At 39.8% G+C, this 26,195-nt stretch overlaps 1 protein-coding gene, 1 long non-coding RNA gene and 1 other non-coding gene across 18 annotated transcripts in view; 1 reads left to right on the top strand and 2 right to left on the bottom strand.

Moving 5' to 3' along the window:
* Positions 1-24: 24 nt before the first annotated feature.
* On the top strand, positions 25-26,195 carry LOC147754876 (uncharacterized). 10 transcript variants are annotated; one of them, XR_015330538.1, is made up of 6 exons: positions 4,108-4,247; positions 6,035-6,368; positions 12,038-12,388; positions 20,043-25,105; positions 25,364-25,443; positions 25,748-26,195. It is a non-coding gene; the product is annotated as an uncharacterized LOC147754876 (long non-coding RNA). The 10 variants fall into 10 exon arrangements; XR_015330529.1 differs by adding an exon at positions 25-186 and having other exon boundaries at positions 765-4,247; positions 20,043-26,195; XR_015330537.1 differs by having other exon boundaries at positions 20,043-24,989; positions 25,364-26,195.
* TRNAG-GCC (transfer RNA glycine (anticodon GCC)) lies at positions 895-965 on the bottom strand. The gene has a single exon. It is a non-coding gene; the product is annotated as a tRNA-Gly (tRNA).
* Positions 2,441-26,195, bottom strand: part of LOC111252881 (uncharacterized) — a 40,328-nt gene continuing 16,573 nt past the window's right edge. For 4 of the 7 annotated variants that reach the window (XM_086993462.1, XM_086993463.1, XM_086993466.1 and 1 more), the window contains 9 exons: positions 14,969-15,239; positions 12,584-12,734; positions 12,104-12,361; positions 10,530-10,600; positions 9,585-9,765; positions 9,062-9,183; positions 8,715-8,865; positions 8,068-8,358; positions 2,441-7,655 (listed from right to left, as the gene is read on the bottom strand). In XM_086993462.1, coding sequence (XP_086849588.1) covers positions 7,195-7,655; positions 8,068-8,358; positions 8,715-8,865; positions 9,062-9,183; positions 9,585-9,765; positions 10,530-10,600; positions 12,104-12,361; positions 12,584-12,734; positions 14,969-15,175 — 1,893 coding nt within the window. In that variant the 5' untranslated portion in view covers positions 15,176-15,239 and the 3' untranslated portion in view covers positions 2,441-7,194. Of the gene's footprint in view, positions 7,656-8,067; positions 8,359-8,714; positions 8,866-9,061; positions 9,184-9,584; positions 9,766-10,529; positions 10,601-12,103; positions 12,362-12,583; positions 12,735-14,968; positions 15,240-15,573; positions 16,957-17,049; positions 17,195-20,830; positions 20,972-26,195 lie in introns of those variants that run through there. The other 3 variants (XM_086993465.1, XM_086993461.1, XM_086993467.1) reach the window with 3 other exon arrangements.

Below are 26,195 nucleotides of genomic sequence, written 5' to 3'. Positions count from 1 at the left end.
CTTTGGCGGCTCGTAACTCGAAAGTGCCAGCTGGGAGAATGGAAGCATGAGCACATGGGGTCCCGTTAACTAAAATTGCGTCGTCTGCTTTACCGTCGTCACCGGTCCGTACTAATGGACAACGCAGATTAAATATTGAAGACAGATGGAACTTATGACATCCAACTACGCTTGAATCATCTATCTGTAGGTTACATACTATTGTATACGTAGTTGTGGCTGTTGTTATTATGTATTGAAACAGTATCAGCTGAAGTGTAATATAAGAAGTATCATGTCTGGCCGCTTTTATGGAATAGACAAGCGATTCGCAGAGAAAGGAGTTGTGTAGTATGTTGCTAGAAGTAGTTATGTATGTAATCGTTTGGTCGAAGGTTCTGACTAATAGAAAAAGTATAAATTGATGGGATTTGTCTTACCACTTAGATGCGGTAAAAACAACGTATATCAGACTGAACTGAAACAAAAAAAAGATGATTACAAGCAGTGTGAATGGATTCGAACAAAAATCGTTAGCTGTTCAAATGATATAAAAGTACGATACTAAGATGACGTAATAATAGTAAAACTGTAATGGGTTGGTACCTAGGTCTTGCACAAAGGAATTAGGCAGGCGGGTGCTCGATGCAAAGTTCAAGACATATTTTTACAGCAGTCAAATTTTAAGTTCTACTGTGGAACGCAATGTATTGAGGTATAGTCGATTTCGCTCACAGTTAGCAGCTCAGGATTTTTTCTGCGGCTGTGCGGCATATTGGTTTTAGAGATACGAGCATCCCGCGAGCCACAGGCCTCTACTTTAAGAGCCGCACGCGCTAACCTGTTGCGTCACAGAGGCGACCATCACAGTAAAAATGACCACAAGAAATGTGAGACCAGATAAAACTACACTCTTGCGTCGGCCGGGAATCGAACCCGGGCCACCCGCGTGGCAGGCGAGTATTCTACCACTGAACCACCGACGCTGCGGGTAGTGGCACTGTGTGTCCCATAACTAAGAATAAGTATAGGCAGTTGAAGAAATTGTGTCGTATGAAAAAAACAGAAGCTGATAGTGTTTCTCTCATTAGTCGGCTTCACCACGACATTAGAAAAATATCTTTCCACTTAACATACTAGGTTAAGAAAAACAATGGTTGAACTCGTTTATTGGGTTAATCTATCGAAGCAAACACGCAACAACCTGTTGGCATTCCTAACAGAAGTGCCTCAGTGGGGCCGATTTTAATTACGCTGGTATACTTCTTTTAAAAACAGAGCAGTTGTTCAACATGCGTTTAATAACAAATTCAAAAGGATTAGGGCAAGCACAGGAAACCGAATATATCTTAAGTAAGAATATACATTTAAATAAGAACAACTCATGAAGAAGACAAGTTTTAGATTAGTTGGACAACTATTTATTACTCAGTCTTGGTGGACCTAATTTATGAGATATAGAAGCCTTAATTCAAATTAAAATACAACTAGGAGCCTCATGGAGTACTAACTTCAGCTTATCAAGGGGGTAACAGGACTCTTTAGAAGGAACCGAATGTCGCCAGGACGGTGGATTTTAGCGACGTCTGAATACCCTGTAGAATCAGGAATTCTGGCTGAAGAATTGAAGTGAAATGGAAGACGTTTGAAAAACAGGAAGATTAAGGTAAAATTGTATCTTCTGGTATAATAAGCTAAAGTTGCTACCGAATCAGGACTATCCGGAAACTAAAACCCTAAACGACAGACATCTTTAATAGCTAGCCAACATTAAACAAAGCATCATCGAACTTAAAGGACAATTACTATTCATTTATTTAACACAGCCCAAAATTATACATATGAACAAATCTGGTTCTATTAAAGAAGGATATGGAAAAAGAAATTGGGTTTCCATTATGAAAGCATTGGCAGCGAAGCCGGGTGCTCGTTGTTTAACTCTTGGTGCGGACTGTTTGTTTTCCCGAGCTTTCAACTCAAGCTTTTTAGTCTAGTAAACATGCGACTACCAAAGTTTTGTTAATTACCAAGGTTACTTGTATATATGTATGATGTTAAAATTTGTTTGTGTCATTATTAATATTTAATGTGTAATACTGTGCAGCAGTATGTCTACATCGTGGAAAACTGTGTTCTCACTGTGAATTTAATCTTCAGGCACATTACGTTAGCTGTGGAATGGGTTCAGAGGTCATAGAATATGTAGTATTGAAATAGGACCTAGCACGCCCACACTTACGTCATGCACTAGGATACGTAGCACTCAAATGAAAAGAATACAAGGCACGTAGGAATCGTTGCATCAATGAAGCTTTCGCTATTCGGATAATGAACTATTTGACCATCGACCTTCCCTACATAAACTCGGTCCTAGTGGTAGTCATTTTAGCACCGGCTGAGAGCCCTATGAAATTGTTAAAATATATTACCACTAAATAGTCAAATCAAAACACCAACTGACTTTCAATGGAAATAGGTTTTATTGAGCTTCATCACTTCCTTACCTTTGCACGCGCCCTTTTTCTCGTAATCGCTCTACTGCCACTGTTGTCATAATCTATAATGCTTTAATGCGTATATATACGCACTAAAGCATTATATATATATGTATAAGAAGATCACTATGTCTATAGTAATTCTCAGTTATTATAATTACATATTCATTATTCTCTCTTCTCGATGTCGATAAAATAAATTAACACCAGTAATTTCTCATTATATTGAATCGTCATTTTTGTTATCGTCCTTTCATCTTGTGATCGGTTGTTTTCGTTAGTATCTTAGCATCGTTGTTAGTAAGTGGTAATAGCAACCCTAATAAAAGATAGTAGTAATATTAATAGTGATTATAATGCAAAGGTTATCTTGTGCTTCCTATCGTTAGCGTCATCTCATCATTTACGTTGAATATTTCCATCTCGTTTTGTTATATTAGATCTTCCTGTTACAAATTACATACACATTTATATGAATATCAGGGTTATAAACGGTTGGCTCGCGTGAGCTGTTCGTTCTTGACAGCCAGTTGCCGTGGAGCTTACTACATATAATGGGACCATTTTCAACGAGTTTCCCATGTACTGTTATTAGTGTCGTGCTTTTGTTGTCACCACGGTAACTAACATCCATATGGATTAGTTTATTCATTGGTGATGTTTCATTTGTCGATCCCACCTCGCTTGTGTCCTGTCTCGATGCCCTGGTGATCTTCCTTACGGACAGAAATATAGGTAGATAAACAGATAGATAGATCTAGTAGTTTAGTTGCAATCGGCATGATCGTAATTATTTAACTGAAGTTGCATATCATGGTAACTTCTGACTACCATATTAATTCACTTTCACAGTTAGCTATGTACGGTTTTACCATGTAAGAAATGGCATGTGTTATGTACTGGCGGTATTTTGTTTTCTAAAAGGTAAATAAATATAATTACGTGCTCTCGATGTTTTCTAAGTTTTTTGTTTTTCGTTTTTACCACACAAATACGCCCCGTTTAGAATGCTAATTGTTGAATTTCTTGACGTTCGCCTGCATGATCCTACTGTAAGTTAAAATGTAATATCTAAAGGTTTTTTTTTAATTTTTGTCTTCTGATTTTTGACGATTTTGCGTTTGTCGTGTACAGCCCTATTAAAAATAACTGGTAGCAGTAACCCTTTATTCGAATGTTAAATCTGAAAATTTTGCCGCATTCAATAGCCCATTGGCTTATTTTAATTAGAATGCGCTGAGCCAGTTGAACATAGCAATGATCTTTTCGAGGCATTCATCTACCTATGAACTTTTTAAGGTGACACTACAGGTGTACTAATTATACTTGAATAGATATTTTTCTCACTTTACTCCGTTTAGCGTATTTCAATGGTAGCACTATTCTCGCTTGGATCGATTTCGATAAACTTTGTGAAGGACCGTCATTATATCTTCGGTCCTTTTCTTTTCCGCATTGGTAGTACTTTTCTCGCTGCGTGCGCTCTTATCTTATTGCTTATCATGTAGTTTCAGTTAGCTTGTTCTCGTTGTTTTTATTTGTTGCTATGTATGGTGATTCGCGTGTTGATGTATCATGATGTTTTCACAGAGCTGTATGTTCCGGTGCCAGTTATCTCCTTAAGCAGACGACGGCTAAAACTTGTTTTATTGACTATCATCGACTGCCGGCCGGCGGGCCGGCCGTTCGTTCGTATTGGAGTTTTTAAATAAAGTTTTGCAATCAGTCAGTCAGTCAGTCAGTAAATCGTTTCTGCTCCAATACGAGGCTCAAGTGAGTATTTTAGGGATTCATCGGTGCAAGTCGGTAAAGTGGTGTAAATGAATGTGTGTTATAAATTCGTTTTGTTTTCAATGGCCACGAAACACGTTTCTCTTGCGGCTGACTGACTAGAAAGTATAAATTGGAAATTGGACAGAAAGCAAAAAATGGGGTTTTCTGATTTGAATTTTCCTCAAAATCCTATAATGTCGTATGTGTATAATCGATGCTTTCTGTAGACCCTCACAATGTTCACTTTGGCCTTTATGCTACGAATTTATAACTCATCATAGTGTTTTCTCTGATAGATATCCGATACTGGTTGCTTAAATTGTTATGAACTCTTCATTAAAAAAATTGAGACTTGATATTGTCAAAGAAAAAATAAAATTTAATTGTCGTTCCATGGTGAGGCATCAGAATTCATCGTATTAACAATGATGCCTACAATATATATTCTGTCCTCTATTTGACAGAAGCCTGCCTCATGGGCTCTTTTTTTTTAAACCTTCATATGCGAATCAGTTGCTAGTGTTGTTGTTATCGGTAAGAAAACGTTAACTGTATAGGTATTTGTTTACGACTTCGTTCAACGGCCACTACAGTCCTTCTTTTAGCTATCGTCGTTATTCGTGTTGAGTATGGAAGCTTCTACTGATGTTGTTCTTTATATTCCTACTTAATTGTTGCCTTTGTTCTGTGCGTTGGTAGACGCATTCTAAAAAATAAAATATATGCTTTGCATTAGGTGTCCTATGTACATTGCATTCGCTGGCACTGATGAGACTTATCAGGATAACGTTTTTTTAACTGGTTTTCCTCGCAGTTACGCCGAAAAAATCAGCTCCACGAAATCGAACCAAAATGTTTGTTTTGTTTATGTACTAGTTGAGGAAACTTTTCATACAATTTTGCTCTGGTCAGTATATAACTTGCATTGCGCCTCACATGAGCACACTTAACGAAGGGTACTTGAGGTGCTCAAGAGTTAACGTGCCACTAGGAAGAATTACAAAGTCACTGAGTTCAGTCGTGAGCGCAGATCGATCGCAATAGGTTATGGATAGACTCCTGCGAGGTGGTAATGCAGCGTAAAAAATATCTTGAGCACCAGCCGCTGTATAGGTCACATAAGCCGTCCAAAATCAGAGTGACTAGGGCATTGTTTCGAACCTTAAAAGAGTTAGCTAATGGATTCAGCCTGTGACAAGGTTTTTGCCAACAATTCTGAAAGCTGAATTGAATATTTGGTATCTAAGAAATTCTCTGTTGGCCGTAAAGGACAACCCAACCGAATTTTGTGTTCTACCTAGGGTTCCGGATGTAAGGTTTAATGTAGACAAACGTAGTCAGTAAAGTAACACATTTAGTGAGAAGATGTTAATCAGGCTGAAAAAATAAACTTCACAATGAATCAGACAGCAGTCCAGTGTCTCGGTGACATTCTCAGCCACACCGCTAATATCTGTGCAACATCAGACATTCAATTTTACGGAGGTATTCTTATATCATTATTATTATTGATTATAGGTATATATCTGCACGGACTGCAAAGGTAAATTTCGTTTCGAACAGACGATGTAGAGTATTCAAATCTAGCCAAGCCGCCCCAGTCAATGTGTGACAAACGTATCTGCGCCGCTAGTACCTGCCACAATATACGAATATGAAGAATCTAACGTACGTAATGATATCGAAGAAAACTCCGTTTACAGAGTGGTCTTTTAATACGACAGCCGTTGCGTATAGACTTGTATCAACTCAGCAAACTAATTGTGAAAGGTTTGGCTTTTTTTCAGGGTGATCTTTCGCCGAGAGTGTTGTCGACAAGAACTCATCTATGTGAAACGACGAGCCCCTGCCAACACTGAGGCGCAATAACCTAGCACTCGATTCATCTTGAAAACACAGTCTGATTGAAAAATTCAGGCGCGTGCCGTATCAGGCGCTACTTCTCTTTGTATTGAACCACGAAATTGCGTAGCGTCGGCTTCTTTTCCCATCGACGCTATCGGTCGATGGCTGACTTAATGTCTTTGGATCTGTATGCTATCAATAGCCATTCTAGCAAGCGCTTATTTGATGAGCAGTCCCATGAGCCCCACGTAACGTCATATTTGTAGATGATACAGGGTATTGGTGCCTGTTTATGATTCATGTTTGGTTTTTCTTATAAATATATACCTCGTTTCATTACTGTATCTTTTTGAATTTCTGTTTACAGCTTGTTTTCCTATGTATTGTACACAACCAGTATGTTATCATGCATTATTCCATTGGATTTTGCTGCTGTTGTTACCATTGAATTGTAGTGCATTAGACTATATTTACGTTGTGCTTGTGACTAATCCAATCACGCATCGTCTCGAGGATCCTGTCGTCATAGTGAGCAGTTCTGCCTCGATTCCTTCTCGTACGGTATTCTGCCTGTCTGATGTTGTTGTTTTGGGTTGTCGCGTTTTCTCTGCCTCAAGCTTCAATTCATGGAATTGAGGATTAACACAAAAATGATCTAAGCTAATCATAGTCACTATTCGTCACTTCCTTTTCGTTGGGTCTACACTTCGCTCTCAGGCGGAAGCAGTGTCGCCATACTAAGAAATTCGGTGGCCAGCGAGCGACGCGCGCGTTGTGAATGGGAGGCGTATGATACTGCACCACCCATAGCACCAGCTTCTTGAAAAAGCAGGCTTGTCGGAGATGGTGTCGGCCGTTGAAGTGAGCGGACCCTCCGAACTGTGCAAGCAGCTGCTGTGGTACGCGGCGGTCGTTGTACTGGTGATCTTGATCGGGATCGGGTCGCCCTTTGGTCCAGTACTGGCGGGCACCTTGGTACCGGTCTCGTTGGCGTGAATAGCCGAAGGCCTGCAGAAGGCAACTCGATCATCGACAGAGGCGAGCCTCCATCCGTGGGGCTGGCGGCATCGTCGAGGTCTGGCCCGAAGTTGCCGCCGTCGCCCTACATGCGACTGCTCTCCAAATCGGCATCGAGTGCACCTAGCTCGTCAAGCTGGTCAAACCCATTCACGCGGTCGAATCGGTTTAGGTTGCTGTCCCGATGTCTGGGCGCCGGCCCACACGACCCAACCGCACTTCCATCTGAGTGATGGCTATTGCCCCTGTTGCTGGCCATCCTATGGCTCGCATTGCTGTTGTTCTTTTGGCCACCACCCGATTCTAAGTCGAGGATGTCTGGTCTCTTACGGTACAGGAACGACTGGAACGAGCGGCCGAGTAGCGAGGCGTTCCCGGGCGAGGAGGCAAACTCTGCACGGGGCGACATCAGGTTAGTGTTTCCGGTGCTCGAGCCGATCGCGCCTGCGCCTACGGATGGGCCTACGTCGCCGCTAAGCGAATCGCCCGATGTGGGCGGAGATGGTGTAAGCAGGACCGGCAGTGAGTGTCGCCTGTTAGTGGTGCCTGTCGATGAACAACAGATGATCACACAGAGAGACATACAGAGCGAAACCGAAAATCAAAGGAAATTCTTGAGAACAGTCTGACATTGAGGGAAGTTCCTAGATAAAACAGAAGCACTTACTGGATATTAGTGTACATTGTTATATAAATATATATGTACACATGCGTCATGGGCGTATCGTGATGGCAGATGCTTTCAATTACGTTTAAAGTACAATTTGACTTAGGTCATAACGCAGGCCACAGAACGGAAAAGTGAAAACCGTAGCTCGGTCATTTGTCACTTGTCGGAACTAGTCTGACCTCCGACTGCACTGCGCTTTGCGCAACGGAAGTGTAGTGCAATGGTCCATGAAATAACAAGACCTCCATACAAAGAACGAAGTGAACAAAGCCAAAAGGGAGAGCTCACTTGGAATGTGGCTGAGCGCGATGCCACCCGCTGAGCTTGCCGAATCCTCCCGGCAAAACGACAGCAAATCCCGTTCGGTATCCTCGAGCAGCTGCTTAGTACGGAAGAGATTCTGGGACGATTCCTCCTTGAGCACTTCGACGAGCGTAAGCAATCGCTCTATGTCGCCGCTCTCGCTTCTTTCGGAGTTGGGATGCTCAACGATTGTCACTCGTGAGCCCGGCCGACCGCTCAGAACTGCCTTGTAAGTACCGCAGCCCCCCTCGCGTTCGGATTCCTCCACCATGTTACCTATTGAAAACGATGAACGAAGATATGTACTCGATCTATGCAAAATTGAATTGATTTAGACACACAATACTGTATAGATATTTGTTAACGATAGTTGTCGAATCTCGAGTCCCCACATTGCTTTCCGGGTCACCTCCACACCATACGCGGATACTAACCTACATATTGTCGGAATCATAAAAAGATGTTGTGAAATTCATCGATCCTTAATGTTTGTGACTGGAATATAAATATACTATTGTGCGGGTTTGAACTCTTCAGGAATCTTAATTTACCTCGACGTTAGGCTGAAATTAAGAGTCAAAAAGCTCTACGCAGCTTTCGTGAACGGAATCGTGAGCAGTAACGCTACGTACCGAAGGAGCGGCTCTTCTTCGGTGACGGGCGAGTTTTGCGCTGTTTAACGGCAAACTCCTGTAGAATTTTTTGCATCTCATCCAGCCGGGCTCCGAGCTTCTGCTGGGTACTTTGGAAGCTTGAGGAGAGCCGATGCTCTATCCGACGCACCTGAATAGATTAACTGGCCGATTAAAAGCACTGATCAAGGTACAAGAACTAAATAATACAAAACTTTATGTATACTTCCTACTGTTGAGGTTGTGTACCTAGAAGGTAACTGTCATTAGCGTTTTTATGGAAGATCAATGCTCATACCAACGTATTCCATTGTTGCAGACTTCATTTTTACCTTTTGGTACCCTACCTTTTTTGAACGCATTGCTCTACTGATGTAGTTGAGAATCATCGCGAGGTAACCCAGGCCAAAGATAATCCACAAGACAACGGCTGCCTTATATATCCATATATAGTCACCTTCGAAATTACCTGAAGTTATGGTTTACGGGGTTCTACATTACAATTGGCTTTTATGGATATCTCACATATGTATCTTACATCGCCATCTCTATGCGCTGCTGCTGTTACCCCTGAATACCTCACAGTAATAGTATAATCACCTAGCGATATTTCGTCTGCCGACTTAAGTGGCTGCTCTCTCCTAAGGCGGTTGTACTATAACCTAGCATAGCAATGGGCGTGACTGTAAGAGCGTTTTGCTGACTAATTTCTTCTTTATTCTCAGTTAATTATTCTCGTTGGTCGTTTCACGCAACGCAGCAATCGATACGAGCGCTTGTCTTCAAGACAATGCACTCAGATTGAGAACGACAAGTTCTAATGGGAGGCCAAAATAAAAGAAAGGATTTCAAAATGTATATTATTCGTACCAGCAACGTAATCCCCAAAGCCGATAGTAGCGAGTGAGATAAAGCAATAGTATAGAGCCTCGAGGTAGGTCCATTCTTCGATGTACATGAACAATCCGGCGGGTAAGATTAGGAAGACGATTAACCATGGCACGAGAAACGTCGCCGCGTTCACAGCTAGCGCTATCTTCGATGTATACACCTGCGCGGACGGTAATCGAAGTGAGAACAGCGAAAGTGACAATGAATTACTTCGAAGACGAGGATACTATTGTAGTATAACCTATTGCACAAATGATTACGTTTGCAGAAGTGGTTACGTCTAGCCGTCCAATTGGAAGCATAGTAAAACGGTATCTAAATGAAAATGTCTTCTACTGAATGAGCTAGCACACTTTATAAGATCAGTTCAGACTAGTGACACACACCGTCCTGAAAAGCCTGTAGTCGAAGTCATTTTATTATTACAATGTAGGACACTGCAACTGAATGCAACACTAGGTGACCCTCTACAGTTGTAAAGTAAATGCTAAGTTAAGGATTGAATTTCTATTTTCGGATAGGCAGCAGCTGGCAAGCCCTTCTTGACTCTGCCGTGTTCCTATCCCGAGAAGTTAGCGCAAAACCACTAATGGTCGGCACCCTGATGAAATGAAACCATTTCACTTTTTGTAATTCATAGACGAACAAAACCTACTTCAGACGAATACCATTTTAAGCTATTTGTAATAATCACTGCATAATGAGCAACTGATTCTTTTCTTTCACTCACATTGGTCACTCGGAAACAGCCTAACCAAAAAAAAATAGTTCTAAAGATATAAACAAAGTGATGAGAGCTTGCATAAGCTTTTTGGTATTTCTGCACCAAAAACTATATTGTTCGAGCTCAATTTATATTCATCACGCTCTCAAACGATTAAAGATTTTCTGCGATTTCTTCTAAAAATATAGACTTGAACATACCCTTCGGGCAGCATTTATTCTCTTAACAAGATGTTTGCTAAAATGATCACCAATGGCAGCGAGCAGGATGCCTGAAAAGAAATCGATTTAGATAAACAGAGAAATCTATTTAATTTTCGATAAGACGGTCATTAGCGGCTTTGTGAAGCACTTGTTTCATCGCAGAAACTCAATCGTTAGTCTCAACAAACTGGGTGGGCGTACTACCCAGTCCGGTCATAGTTTCACTACTCATTTAGTTACATGTCTAGGGCATGTTTTACTTATAAATATTTCAAAGAGTCATAATATTCACTTCGACACTAGTAAACTGTTTACTATACAACAGTCGAACTTTAGTTAAAAGTTAACTTCTCTCGACAAAGTTTCATACCTGTCATCGTTTCATGAATTATTTTAGATACACGAACCTTTTCATGGCGGAAATTGAACGACTTGCGAAAAATCCAGCTTAAAAACACCAGTGTGAGATAAAAAAATAAAGAGTTTGGTTCTACGTTATCGTTTGACCTCGTTTCGAACTACCTCTGTCATTCATAATGACGTAACACCTTTACGTTTGAAGACTTCGCCGATATTATGGTCTTGACTTCTTCAAATTGTTAATGGTTTTATGCCATTGACAGTAAACAAATCGTGACGAAAATATTCGTTTGGGGTCGTCCTCACTTCAAGTCGGAACGCGAATAACACAGCGCAACGAGAAGTTTCCACCTCGAGATATTCCCAAGTCTAAAAAGGAAGGCTTCATATCGAAATGATGTTTTCATTATTTAAATACTCGTCTTTATACTTTCGTTTCAATGTGGGCTGTGCAGAGACCGCACAAGATCCAAACTCTTAGTGGTTTAGTCTTCCAACAACTGTAAATTTTCTATATTAACTGATATGTACGTTTCCTTTATAACGCCATAGGATGAAAATCTGTTGCAGATGTTTGCTGACGCGAAAGCAGGACACCTTATATTTTCTCGTAATATCCATCACTTTGATCAGATTTGAGCTAAAATCTGATTGCTAAGTTGAATCAAATTTAGACAAAGCTAACATTTCTTAATTTATAGAAAAAATAATGGAGAGACTGCTCAAGATCGACACTTGTTTCAAGTAATTCGAACCAGTGCTTCTCTGATTCAACTGGGCTAAAATATAGAATTAAATTTGAGTGGTCTCCTCTGTCGTTTGCCCTACAGGCGAAGAGATCTTCCCTTTAGTTAAGTGTAAATCAAAACAGAGTTCAAGTACGGATGATAGAGCAGGATGGCGTAAGAACCCAGTATTTTCTGACTGTTGTGAATTTCACATACCCCAAGTAAAGCGTTTTATTCACACAGTTTTAATTAATCCGAAAGACAATTTCGTATGAATAATTTTTGTCAAACATAAAGAGTTATACTAAGAGCAAACTACAAAGATCGCAAATATAACGATGTCTTCTATGTAGAGCTTATCATTCACAGATACTTTCTCTTTATTATATTAACAGAAACGTTTGGCGTTTTTTGCAGGTCAGTCTGACTTACAGGCTCAGGCTGAACTTCGCTATGTATAACGGTTCCGATCTGTCCACCTACCAGTGAGAGGGACGCCTAGCATCGCGTATGCGACACAGAACAGTCTTCCTGCAACGGTCGAAGGCGAGACATGGCCGTATCCTATAGTGGTGACAACGGTAATAGCGAAAAAGAATGAATTATAGAAGTTCCAGTTGACGTTCGTCTCCTTGCCAGTCATATCGATTAGATTGCGCATTCGTGCATTTGTCAAGTTCTGAATCATGGATACCATCTCTTCTCGAGTGAAGTCCGGATGATGCAGCTTGTTAAGTTTGTCTGTATAAAAAAAGTTAATAGAAAAAGGTAAGCTCACATAGATTAGCCAATCGATATGCAATGAGGGCTTTTAGCGGACCAAAATTACATTAAATTATTTTAATATGAACAATACCTTAGCAATAAAATGAAAAAGAGTTACAGCTGAAAAAATTTTGCAACAAGCACTGTTTTGGCTAACTCTTTAAACAATCGAAGTTCATTTTTGGGCTCATACCCTACCAAAAAGTTTCTTCTTGAGTTCTGCGAGTTCTTTTCGCCTTTCGACTTCGTGAGGTCCTTCGACGGCCATGAAAACAGCTCCCCCCAGGACCACGAACATGATGAACACGACCAACAGCGCCAACACCTCTTTCTTGCTCATTGCAATCGCCTGCCGCGGCAAATTGGAATGAGTATGTCAAATGCATGGCAGGCCATTTAGGCAACGATCCGGTTTCCGAAGGAACCAACCCGCGAGAGTTACCCAGCCAGACCCACAGATAAAAGCGGTCAACAAAGAAAAATACATTCAGAAAGTTATTGAAGGAGTACGTAATCACATAATGAAGTGCGACACAACCGTAGATCAAAGCCTTTAATGTTACACTACTAGTGTTAGTATTGCGTGTCAAGCATTTGATGAAGTTCAATTAAATGGATCTGAATAAACGTATTTGAAGGATTTTGATGCTCCCTAAAAATCGTCTGACGTGTGAGTGTTGTATACAGTTGTTGTAATAGAGGCAAGCATTTTTTGTTTTGGAGAAAAATATATCAAACATTTCTAGTTTTCATGAGAGATTTTCTTTGGTCTGTCAAGGAACGCTGTTGTGGCTTTAGAATATCAATCAAATGAAGAATTACTAATAGCTGATTACGCCTCTTTTTATTTCAATTAATTTAAATTCTGATAGTCTAATAGAATGTTAACATTTCAATATAATAGGCACTCCTAAAAGACAACGCTAGGTTATATGCTTGAAACAAACCAAAACTATAGCTGTCCTTTCGATATATTTTGTCAAATATATCAATGGCATTTGGCTAAATAATTGTTTTGGAAAAATCTGATCATACGCATCCATAGTATCTTACTAATTACCGCAATAATCAGAGGAGTCGGCTGAACTACGTAGGAAAGAATACTGCAGAATTCGATATACAGAAGGCCTTTTCTTTCTTTTTTGTTTCTTAGAAGTAAAGTATGAAGGGTGGAGTTGACGGTTATCACTTTCATCGTTATTACAATGTACTGTTATTTCCTGAAGAATCATGTCGACACGGTCTTTTTAACCATAGTCCTACTCACAGAAAAACAACATGGTTCATGAACTGAGTAATAGCTAAAAGCTGTCCAGTGTATTTCGTCGTTTCGCATTTGCAGTACCACTATTATATGAGTGCAAATAGAAAGCTGACGTGGTGCGAAGAAGACCCATCGTCCTATAGAAAAAGTTTTCCCCTTAAGCCTAAGAGGTCTGTAGCTTGCTATAGCCAAAAATGGTGCGAAGTCGAATCTGTTATTAACATGTAGTGTTACAGGCAAGACTGTGCTTAGTCAGAAAGACGCACATTAAAAAAGAGCAATGAACACTGGCAAGTGACAACAGCGCATGCGACATAAAAGCCATAGTGGCATAAAGGGAAGATGAAGGCTGAGTGAGGCAGAAAATTTCTCGCGCTGCTTCCTTCCGTATCTTGGTAAAAATAGCAACACAACTGATGGTTCTGTCCCTTAACTATGTCGTTCTAGCGCTTAACCTTGTCTAAGGACCCTGTCGGTTTATCAGGAGGAGACACAGAAAAGTTCGCTTATTTATATAGGTAACAAAACGATAGCGGAAATATAAAGCGACGAGTGGATGAAATAGGTCCACATAATGTTTGCAATGAAAATTGCTAACGCAGAGGTACCGCAAGAGGCGATAGAGGGCGATTCGGTTTGACGACGATGAAAATGTGCGGCTCGTTAATGAACCAATCAATTTTTTGTTGGTGTGACGAGCATAGGTTGTTACCAACCGTTGACAATACTAGATAGACAATACTTGATTGATATGAACGACTTATACAGAAGACGCCGATGCCATATAGCATCTGAAATGACGAAAGTTGTTAAACCACCCCAATTTACCTATGTTCGTAGAAGCTTGCAACCCTTAAAGCCCCAGGGTATGAATGTGAAAATGCAAAACAATACGGATCGCAATATTAATATGGTAATCATCAGGATAGTCTTTTTCATTGTCAGTGACACAAGAGGAATGCCCGTCTATGCGATTTTTTCGAAAATAATGCTAGCTATTTGAGTCAAGTTGATTTAAAGTCCCATAGATTATGCAAGGTTTATTTATATAACTGAAACATTTTCTGATCATTTTCAAATTTTTACGACCGAACAACAAGCCTGCAGCATGTTTACATGCTCTCTTATAGATCCAGCTAACATACAGTTAGTACTATGACTGTTAAGCAATTTAAGCTGAATTAATGTGTACGTATTTTATCATGTATAATGAACTTCTTAGTCTGTTAGAAAAATGACGATGCGATCTAACTAGAATAGAAAATCAGCAGATTATATTGCAATTTTTACACGACACCACCCAATTTAAAATAACTCACATCCGATGGAAATGGCGCTCCTGGCTCCATTTTTTCATGAAACCTGACATTTTTCGTTTTGACCTGTTTTATCTGTACGTGGGTTCCGTTCTCCGCCGGTGGCACGTTACCGAGCGACCCGTCAGAGTTTGCCCTTTTCGTCGTACTGCCGCTTGAATTTGACCCGTCACCTCCATGAAGTGATTGTATGCTGGGCACCTTGCACATGCTGAGGTTGTGTAGGTTTCAATTGACTGAGGGCATTCCACTGAAAAGAGGGTTTGTTCGATTTCTATGCATTGCGCGTCAATACACAGGCACGAATGCACGCGACAATAGAGAAATAAAACCAAAGATCCGAACAAAAAATTAGATACAAACAAAAAACAAGTTCAACAAAAAGTTAAAAACATTTTTCTGATACAGCTATTGTAAAATGTCATAGTTAAAACTATTATAAACGTTCAGGCTATTGGTGCAAGGCCGGTATGTACAGGCTAAATGTTTATGAAGAAAGCTTAAGAATTTAAAAAAAAAATTAAATTTAACGAAGGAAATTAAATAAATAGAATAATTGGATTTTTACAATAATAAAAACAATAAAAATGACGACGGTAAAATAATACCCTTTTCAGCACAGCAACACAGTTATGATTTCTACTGTTAGAGGAATTGATTCATCTATTCCCTGCATCTAGAATTAACAATGTTTCCAATGAACCATAAATTTTGACAACAGAGGCGACATATAACCATGGTTGCAATGTTTATTATTGACAAAGTGCACGAAACCGTACAAAATACGTCGAAGACTTGTTTTTTTTTGTTACTATAATAGCTAGAAGAGGTTCATCCTCCGCATTCGTTACGAATTTATAAATCTAGCTCAAAATGGTTTATGGGATGCGCGCGCATTCTTTAAATAGTACCTATACTTTGTCTCTACTGCCAAAGACATCCATGTACATAAATCCTATCTTTCCCTCCGTCAGCTTCCGATTTCCGTTTATTTGAAGACCAGATTTCTGTCTTACTTTTTTCGGGTAAGAACAAGAAATAATTTACGAGCAAGATAGTGGACGAATCGTGGCGTTCCCGTTCTACTTTATCGGAACCTTATGACCTTACAAATAACTATTGTTTTTTCGCATGAATTTTGTCATGAGCTTAAATAATATTGACACTAAGCCATTAGCTAAAATAATCAAAACATATAACAATACCGGAAGCACCTAATAATCTCTGCTGGAGCTACGGTTTGGATTATATCAAGCAAGATTTCATATATACCGGAATTAATTTCAACAAAATCGATCTACTGACTAACAAGCATACAAATGACTATGTAATAATCACTCTAATCATAATTATTGTACAGCTGTAGTTCGAAATTTTCGTAAACGTCTCAAAACTATCGGTATTGCAACCCTTTCATCTGACGGATACAATGTTATAGAATTCGTCAATAATGCCATGGTAGCCTAGTCAGTAATTGAAGGAAGTTCCTTGTCCTGATGTAAGAATGAACTTCGGAGATCCGGTCAAAAATCCTGTATTTTTTACTTAGATGTAATAGAGTACTGTTGAAAAGGGCGTATCGTATGAAAATACGTCTACTTTGAACAAGGAACGTCTGATATGAGCCATTCACTAATGCCCAAAGCGTATAGGTTTTACAAAATGTTAATAGGCATAATTTTTAGCAACCTGTTTACGGTAGGCGGTAATAATGGCGCGTGCATGGAAGCTGTGCCTCACTGTTGCTGTGTCCTAAATGTCTGCTGGCATTATATAAAACGTTCTAGAAAAACGAAAAACAATACTCTTAAATAGGCAAATGATCACGACTAAGTTGACGATATCGATTACCAAGATTAACAATGATCTATGAATTTTCCCCTCGTAATCTTTCATTTTTATAGATATTTTTTAAAATTGCCTAACATTTACGAATTTCTGACCACCAATTAATACAGCGACGTACGCTAGATGATATCACAGAATATATAATTTGAACGTTCCTTCCCCTCACTAAACTCGTTGAATTATATTTTACAAATGACTATATTGAATATCGTCATGATTCCTATTAATATATTAACCATTAATAAATTTGTTGCCGCTGTAAGCGCAGTTTTTCCAGCGTTTATTCGAGAAGAACCTCATCACATAATGATTGAATTGAGAGGAAGATCCACTTTGTGATACTTCGAATACATTTCAAATGTATTTTGTGTTAGGAACATCATCCACAGCTCGCGCGGTGAGTCCAAGGTCGACATCTTTTTTCTACCGCAATAAATCACAGGGGCCGGCTTTCGGGCAAACGTTGCCGGCGATCTTTAGCGAAACAGTTTGCAGCTTCCAGCAGCAAATACATCCGAATAAAGATGGAGGGCATAGCTATTCAAAGGACAGGTATTAACGTTAGTCTACAAGGCTTGCGTAGCTTTTTACGTATTGATATTCGCATGATCTCTTCCCTTTGTGAATTGTACACGATGTTTTCGTCCAACCTTATTTTTTATCAAATGAAGATGGGGACATATACGTGTTATGTGAAGGGCAAACCCACCACGAGTCATAGACGTTTTAACTATTAATGAGATTGACGATTGATTAACACTAAACGTACAATATGAAATCTATAGTAGACTTGCGATGCGGCGAAGCCACAGATTGGTAGTATAGTTAAGCGTGTTCGCTTCTTTGCCTGTATAATGCGGAATATTATAGGAACACTGTAAAAATGTATATATATGTAATCCACATGATATCGTGTACGTTCTACTCAGCTTATAAGTCTTACGGAAGTTTAAAATAACATCAGTTTTATCCCTAGTTGTAAACTGACATCATTTATTTGTGTACGGAATGCTCATACTGTTTGTTAAAAAAATGCATCTATAAATACAAACTCGGCGAAAAACATGCACAGTAATGGCTACATGGCCATATCACCGACGGTCGTATAGACAGCGGTCTAAATTCATATTTGTCCTGATTATAAACATGTGTGTCAGTATGTACAAGACATTGTGGCAAGTGCCGGTCTCGCATGTCACGATGCAAATGCAGGTCATAATATCTGCAGTATGGTGATTGCTCTTTTTTGATAAAATCACTTACATTTTTTTAATAACAACAATAGTAATATAGTTTCGGAACGACGAAAGCATTGGAGGGTTTACCGCACGTATGCATATCAGTTCATGCGTCTGTATCCACCATTGTCTACTGCATCAGGGCGCTAATCGAGGTTGAGGATCAACCTGCTGTTATATAGTTTATTGGCTCTCGATATGAAAAATTTGGTCTACGAGTGCAAACGGCACACCCTTTGGATCCTTTCGGTCGATTTCAAGATCTCAAATAAATCGGATCTAGTAATTTTGGTGTTTCATAAATCTATTAGATGTATAATTTTAGTTTGTCCATGAAGAATAAGGTTTGGATCGAATTTTCGACCTAACCTAGTGTGTACTATATCGAGTTAGCGTAGTTAGACTTCTTGCGATGTATGCTTATCAGAGTTCATTAACTCTAAGTTAAAAAATTTTATCCTCAAAGAATATTTATGCTAAAAATTTTAATATTGCTATCTGAACAAAGGGTTATGAAAATTTGATTATTTTTTCTACTTAAGGAGTGTGTTTTCTTACTTAAAACGGCTTAAGTAAACATTTTGCTATAATCCTATCCATAATGCTATTAGCGAGCAGCTACGTACTTTTGATATTTGAGTGTTCAGGCGTGTTCTTAAATACGGATTGGAATAATGCGATCTGAAAGACTGCTAAGGGACAAATTCACTGAGAATCGAGAGAACTGAGAGAATTCAGTAAGACCGAGTTTACTAAACTTGCCAAGGGGGAATAACCGCTGCTTGAAGCCGATTTCCTGTAAAAACATGAAAAATCTAACTGGGACTATTCTGGGTGATTGATCCTGTCACATTTAGTACTATAAAGTGAAGATTAGGATTGTTTCAGAGAAAGGATTCGAGATCAGCAAGTATTGATTTGGGGAAGAGAAAGTCCAACGAGGCCTCGTTTCACATGAAACTAACTTGCGCCGGCGTTGACCGATTACTACGTAAATGTATTACTCGAATCCTATATGAAAAAGAATATTAGAAATCTAATTTAAACTCACTATTTAACTCATTTTGAAGATTTTTTTTTTTCACTAAAATGTCGATTTAGAAACGCCAAAGTGCTATAACTGGTCGTTTGTCATGAACTTCACAGTTATACCCCTTGAAAGCTTGAGTTTTTTTTTTAGTGAGAATCGGTACGCGGAACTCAACTCGCCGAAATGTAACAGCCGATTTTGCGGGATGCTGCTAGAACTACAATCAACAAGGACCTGATATGAATGCTCATAAAAACGACCAATTTTAAGCAAACGCCATCTGACAAGTCAGTGATGGCAGATTTACACATCATATTAATATTACATACTTACATACATACATAATAAACATACTGCCTTCTGGGAGATATGTTTCGTTTAGTATTTAGCACAATCAAACAGGTGCACATTGGGTTGGGCTTTACGCTAACAGAAAACGAAATAGATTCACAGGATAATGATGATACGATGTGTCATCATAATAAACTAGTAAATCAAGTCACAATTTCGAAATTTGGTGCCTCTGCAGGCATTGATGCACGGATATTCTTATCATTGCGCACTGCGTTATAATTTATTATGGTGCGATATGATCGCGTACCGAAATTACGTTCGAAATTGAGGACAAGTCGACGCTACCCCTCGACCTAACACGTCTCGGTCAAATTGGTGTTGTTGTTGTTTTGTAAGGTAGAAACAAACCAATTTGCAGAAACGTGTACGCACTCGTACATACATAACTATGGTAATAGCTGTGTCGCGGCTGATAATTATGGAAATATTACACACAAATCTATTAGTATACGAATCTCGCGGGTTCTCTAGTAATATTTCTTTATAACTATGCGTCGGGATCGAAAGTCCGATGACGCCCGTGTTCTTGCATATACAGAAAACTATGTTCATATAATTTAACGTTATTTAAGTTATACAATAACATCTTTTCTTGCTAATCTTGCAGATTAAAAAATTGAACCTAACGGTTGAACTGAACCGGATTTCGGGGTAAAGTTGCCGGGGGAGCGCCGGCTAGAAACAGAGAAGAAATGAAGACAAGACTCGTCTGCGATGAGAATGTTTGACTATGTTGTGTATTGTTCTATAGAAGAAATTCATCACAATTTAGGCAAGTCTTTTGTTTAATTATACATTCGCCAGATTTAGCCTAGTTCAATGGACGTTCTAAATTGAATAGTGCCTGGCTCAGCGCAACTTAGAATACGTACATAAAAAACGGATTATACTTCACAGTAACTCGCGCTCACTATCAGCTGATATAGCGTCTAATGACCACCTAATGCCTTTCACGACAATGGTAAGTTACCCTGTGAACAGTAAAGCGATAAAATGGCGTGTTGGTCTTGAATGATACTCGTTTACGGCATATCATTTTTCAGTTGTGAAACTCGAATTCTAATCCGTATCAATTAGTAGTAACCAAAATTCGTAGATGTTCTACGTCCGCCGTGGGCTCGATGTGGCCTACCTATCATGGCTGTTCAGAGAATTTCCTAATAGGAAATTGTGTTGCGAGCAAGTCGTGGTAGCCGTTGCTTGAATTGGTTTACTATAGAATAAAAATCATATTATTTCCTGTGTTTTTTTAATTTCTAAACATTCTATTATTTATAGAATTTTTCTATCACTGATCGCCGATAAAATACCTCTCCCCATTCAGGTAAGTGATAACGTAAAACTATACTACTTAGCTTTTAACCAAGTTTAAAGGTGCAGTGTGTATATACATACAGTATGGCTATGTTTGTCCTTGTAACAGTAGGCTATACGGAGCAAAGGGTTAAGGACCCAATGTGCTACCAACTTCGCTGCGCATATCTTGACGGGGACGTATTTGTGACTATCGTATCGACGATCTTTCTACCGATTAAAGTCAATAAACTCGTTCCAGTCGGTATCCTCTTCAATTCATTATCGGCGGCGGCGGCGGCGTCGTCGTCGTCGTCATCATCATTGGTTATAATAGTAAAACATTCACTGACACAGTTAACGGGCGAAACATTTCGTTAACCGTCACATCCCGGACCTATCATACGTTAGTTATCTGCGGGATTATCGCACGTCATTTTAGTTGTTTCCCAGGTCTGTTTCTTTCTTCTTCAGGATTATACAGTTGATCTTGGCTATGTTTACGTCTTGCGGCAGTCACACAAATTAGTAGAGATTAAATGCAAACGGGCTTAGGCAGTCCTTCAAGACTTCAAGTAACATAACCTGGTCGATTCGTCGTACGGTCATAACTTTATAGAAATCAGACCGGCACTGTTGAGCTGTTTCGAATTCGTTTGTTGACTGGCCGCGGGCTAATAGTGGCCTGACAATTAGATGACGCAGGCACAGTGAATGATTGTAGGTCGCTACTGACGCGTCCTATAAGGTGTTATACGCCAGCTACCTGTTCGTATAATTGTATACATAGCTCTCGATGGCGTACTGCGTACGATTGAGTTAACTAAACGACTACTGCTTGAAAACGCTAGACTGTCTCGAGCACATGGAGTAGATAACGCATGATCAGCATCCAGAAATACTTGTTTGTTATTTGTTAAATTGACTAGCACGAAACCCTTAACGATGTTGAAGTTAATATCAAACGTTTGCTGTTAAGTGTTTAATTTCTGAACAGAATTCGAGCGGCGAAGGTCATTGTTTAGAAAAATAAGCTGGTCCTAGTGGCCATTTTATCATTGGTCCGTTTAGGCAGCAATAATAAATAACAACTGATAAATACTCTAACTTTTTCACACTTGGTTGGGGTTATCTGTTTTTCTAGCATTAAGTGCTCAACTCAGCATCTTCGATGAAAACAGACGTTGCACAAGCTGTAAGACGTAATTCCTCATTATCTTTTACACCCCCTAAAACATCCAGAAAATCCACCGCAGATTATCACTGACATGTAACTAGAAAAATACATTGTCTAGGCAAACACTAATAAAAATCGTCGATTGTTGATGTGGTTGGAATAGTTTTTTATTGCGGTGAATTCCCGTTTCTGATTTAATCAACAAGCGATACGAGGTGTTTCGATATATGAATAGCTATAGCAAACAATGCTTATTTAAGGCTACAAAGCCCAGCCCGAAATCCCATCGCAGGAAAGTCGTTAAGTTACTGTCTACATTCTTCAGACAGTACAGCTGGTATAACTCAGGTTCATTTATAGGCAATAAATCCCGTTGATAGTATCTGGTTCGTGTTGTCGACTTTCAGACTATGACAGGTCGAACTGGTTAGCCATGATGACCGATAAAAGGCAGAACCAGGCAGTTTCCATCGAGTAACCGTGGCCGCTGCCACCATTGTCTCAGGCGACAGTTCGATTCACCTCTCATCGTTTCCATTACCGTTTCGAACAATTGGCACTTCGTCTGTGGTCTGACAGGAACCTTACGTTAGTTACAATCCCGAATGATGTCATCCAACATCCATTCGTCCCTAAATAGTTCCATCAACCTCCGCTGCAACGCAATTCAGATCCCAATGGCCACCGTGAAAGTGTTAACAACTGCTACTGTTGTTGTTGTTGTTGCTGCTGCTGCTGCTGCTGTGGCTGCTGTGACTTACGTCGCTACTGCCTTGAACGGTAGAAAAACGGCCGCGTCCGCTAAATCCACAGCCGCCAGCAGCAGCAATAGCAGTAACGCTGAGCTGCGAACCATCATCATTTGCGGCATATCGCCACCGGAAAACGGCGAAGTGTTCAAGATTTACTAGGCTGAGCTGTTATAATAATTGATTTGCACGTCGTAACGCTTGTCGTAGTGGTGCGCTATAATTGACATTGGTATTCTACCCCTGCCCACTATACTGTTACAGAGCGAATACTGCTCGATGGCCGATGACGTAGAGCTTGCCCTAATAATATTTATCCACGACTATTACTAGTACGTTGTTGCTATAGGTGTCCATTAACCATAACCGGGAGATTGATCACAAAAAAGAAACTTGTGGGTGAGTTATTACGGTACCAGTTACGAGAAGACAGGTACCGTCTGTGGTACCTGTCTTCTCGGATGAAAGATTTCGATGCTAATAGCAGTTGTTAACAGCGAGCAACAATAATGGCCTAATGTACGTCGTTGGTTTATATCGGACTTTCACGAAAAAAACACGCTCGCTAATTAGAAGCGCGGACTAAATGAACACTGAATCATCATTTCACCTAACATGTTTGTCAGTCACCGTGTGTATGTTAGCTAATTACTCATTATCAGGTTTTATGTTGTTTTTGTTGGAGCGTGTCGACATCGGGCAGATTTACGCAAATCCTGCTCACGCAGCTTTGAGCTGGCAAGGATAGAAGTAGACTATAGTAAAACAGAAGCGAATACTAATGAGACGCATTTATTTGAGTAAATCGTTTGACCAAAACGACATTTTCATTTCGGAAACATGTTTGTCAGCTTTTTCCTGTGAGCTACTCAGTAAAACCGGCTAACTCAGTAAACAGTGGTAACTGTAACCAACTGCTGTAGTGACAGACGTTTGGCCATAAACTTCTTTCTGCCACGTTTGTGTCGGATCCGTTTAAAGCTTCTTAAATCACCTCGGTGGGTTTGTGACACTGTATACAATTTGACACCTTCTATGCTTCACTGAAGCGCTAGGAGGTGCCGTTTGAGGGCACGAACAACCATACAGAGAAATGTTTTAGTTCACTTTTATTTAGATGATGACCATATAAGACGTATCGCTTCTTTCAACTCGAACCTTTTATATTACTGATGGCCCCTCGCTTTTCGCCGTCCGTCTACCCAACTGCCGTGGAACAGCTGAAATCTACGAAGTACAATGCTAATTACAATATCGTTTCAGGCAACAATGCTCAGATGATGCCACTAATTCATGTTTGTTTTTCTCTGATCCGAAGTTCAAATCTGTCCTCTCAAAGTTTTTGTCATGCCTTTTATTGCAGTAAACTACGCTCGTTCGGAAGACCATTAGTCGGCGTCGCCTTGATAAGAATTCGATATTTTCAAAGATTAAAATAAGAACATATGCAGATCGGTGGTATGCAGTTGTCGAAATTGTCGTCCTCTTATTTTTCCAATATAATTTAAGAATACGCAGGTCCATTAGCGCGTTTAGGTGGCGGCCGCCGCCGAACGCAGAGGGTGATTGCAGCGGAGATGAACATTTATCACGTGCGAGAAATAGTCGCCGTAAATTCGGATCTCTATGCGTCTTTTCTGTGGGATTCGGCAGACTTGAAGTCAGCGAATACCACTATTGTACCTGAGATTAACTGGCCTCGTGACGTCAGATTTCGAATTCAACGAACGATTGAACGAAGATGTCCAAAATAGCCAAATTATCTTTCTTCAGTACACAAATGCGAGTACGTACGTTTTTCAGTGGCATTATTTATTTTGGCAGTAGTGTTGGCACAGCACTGATTTTGAGTGGCGGAAATATACACTGCTATCAACGGGAGCTGTGGCTAGTGGGTACTTCAGCTGAAGATGGCTGAAGCTGACCTTTTCAGCAATGTCATACTCATGCAAATGGAGGCATGTCATCTGTGTGGCCAGCCACGTCGATGGTAAGGTGCTTTCGCTGTAACCCAGTTGACCTACAACATCTTATTAAGACGTTATCTTGTCGGTAGAGGCGTTTCTGCCATCAAGACAACACGCACAACGTAAAATACTTCTATTATATAGAATATTACACGAATTCTGTGCGCATGATTTTATGCGACTGCAAATGTAGAAAGAAGTTAGCTTTGAAAATCAACAAGGGTTCGATTTCGCTAGCGTGTTTCGAGAGCAGACGCTTATCGAGGGATTCGGGTAAACAGTTAACACCTATATGTGCGCATATGAATATATATGTGTCGAAAAATGGAAGAAGTGTGCACGAAATATGACGAACGGATCCAACGAGAGTAATTAGCATCGAGAGAAAATTACCGTTGCCTTTGAGGACTTCGTAAAATCTAGTATCTTTGACTTTGAGATGAGTGAAAGAAAGATTGAGATGACACTTTTTTAAGCTGTTAGAGTTCGGTGAAAATTACATTTTCGTAGATAGAGAAAAAGCAAAACGTTGACGAAAATTTCTCCGGGTTCAACGTGTTATCTCGTAATTTTAGTCAAAGTATATTTCGGTATTGTCTTCGTATATAATACAGTAAATATCAAACACTTGAAGCCCCTGTTTATAAGGATCCGCTCTTGTCCTACAACTGATAAATTGGATTTTCCGAAAAAAAAAATCAAAAGATAAAATCATAATTCTGTATTCTGTTCGGCCACTCAGGATTACTTGTATTGAGCCCAGCTTTCTGAACCAATGTGAAACAACGATCCTGAAACCTGTCGTAGAAGGAGCAGCCGGGAGTCAGTCATCGAAAAGTTTTCGTCTACATCAGCTTTCAACACCAGCTCTATCGCTACTGAATTGTGCCAGATATATTTCAATATAACTGTTATAACAGATTAGATAGCGGACCCCGTTTTCTACTGAATGAGCAGGCATTTCATATCAAGCTCACATGCGATTTGTTAGCCTCTACAATCATCACACGTGTCTCATTGCTAACAACAGTATATTATTAATACGAAGTAACATTAGAAAAAAAGAAAAAAAGAGCTGCTAGAATTAGTTTCTACATGAATACGAGCATATTTGGCTGACTTTCAGGAAACGAGCCATTTTAACAGGTCGAAGTAGACGCTTAAACAGGACATTGAGCCGTCAGAATGTCGCGCAAAGATATTGTGACGCTCCTATGCAGTGGTCACTTCCCGTTGGCACTACTGGAAAGAACATATTTGATTGGGTTCCATGCTTATCGAAAGCGGTCGATGCGGCTAAAGGACGAACGCACCACGCAGGAAAACTCATCATTTCCGCATTAAATACTGTACCTCCACGAATACAGGGGGCCCCTGAGACAGAGGACGGGGAGTTAAAATTGTACCAAAAATCTAAGAATCCTTATCGAAATTGTGTATGACTTTTACTTATTAAGTTTGGCTTGCCTGCGCTATTCTATTTCTGTATATATTTTTAAATTACTTTAAATGTGATACATTACAATCCGATCAATATATTAAATGTTAATAAATTAAGTAGTAGTAGATTTTTA

The sequence above is a fragment of the Varroa destructor genome, unplaced genomic scaffold (assembly GCF_002443255.2).
Source record: "Varroa destructor unplaced genomic scaffold, Vdes_3.0 BEIS01000006.1, whole genome shotgun sequence".
Lineage (NCBI taxonomy): Eukaryota > Metazoa > Arthropoda > Arachnida > Mesostigmata > Varroidae > Varroa > Varroa destructor.
Note: the sequence above shows the minus strand (reverse complement) of the source record. Positions and strands in the feature narration are given on the sequence as shown.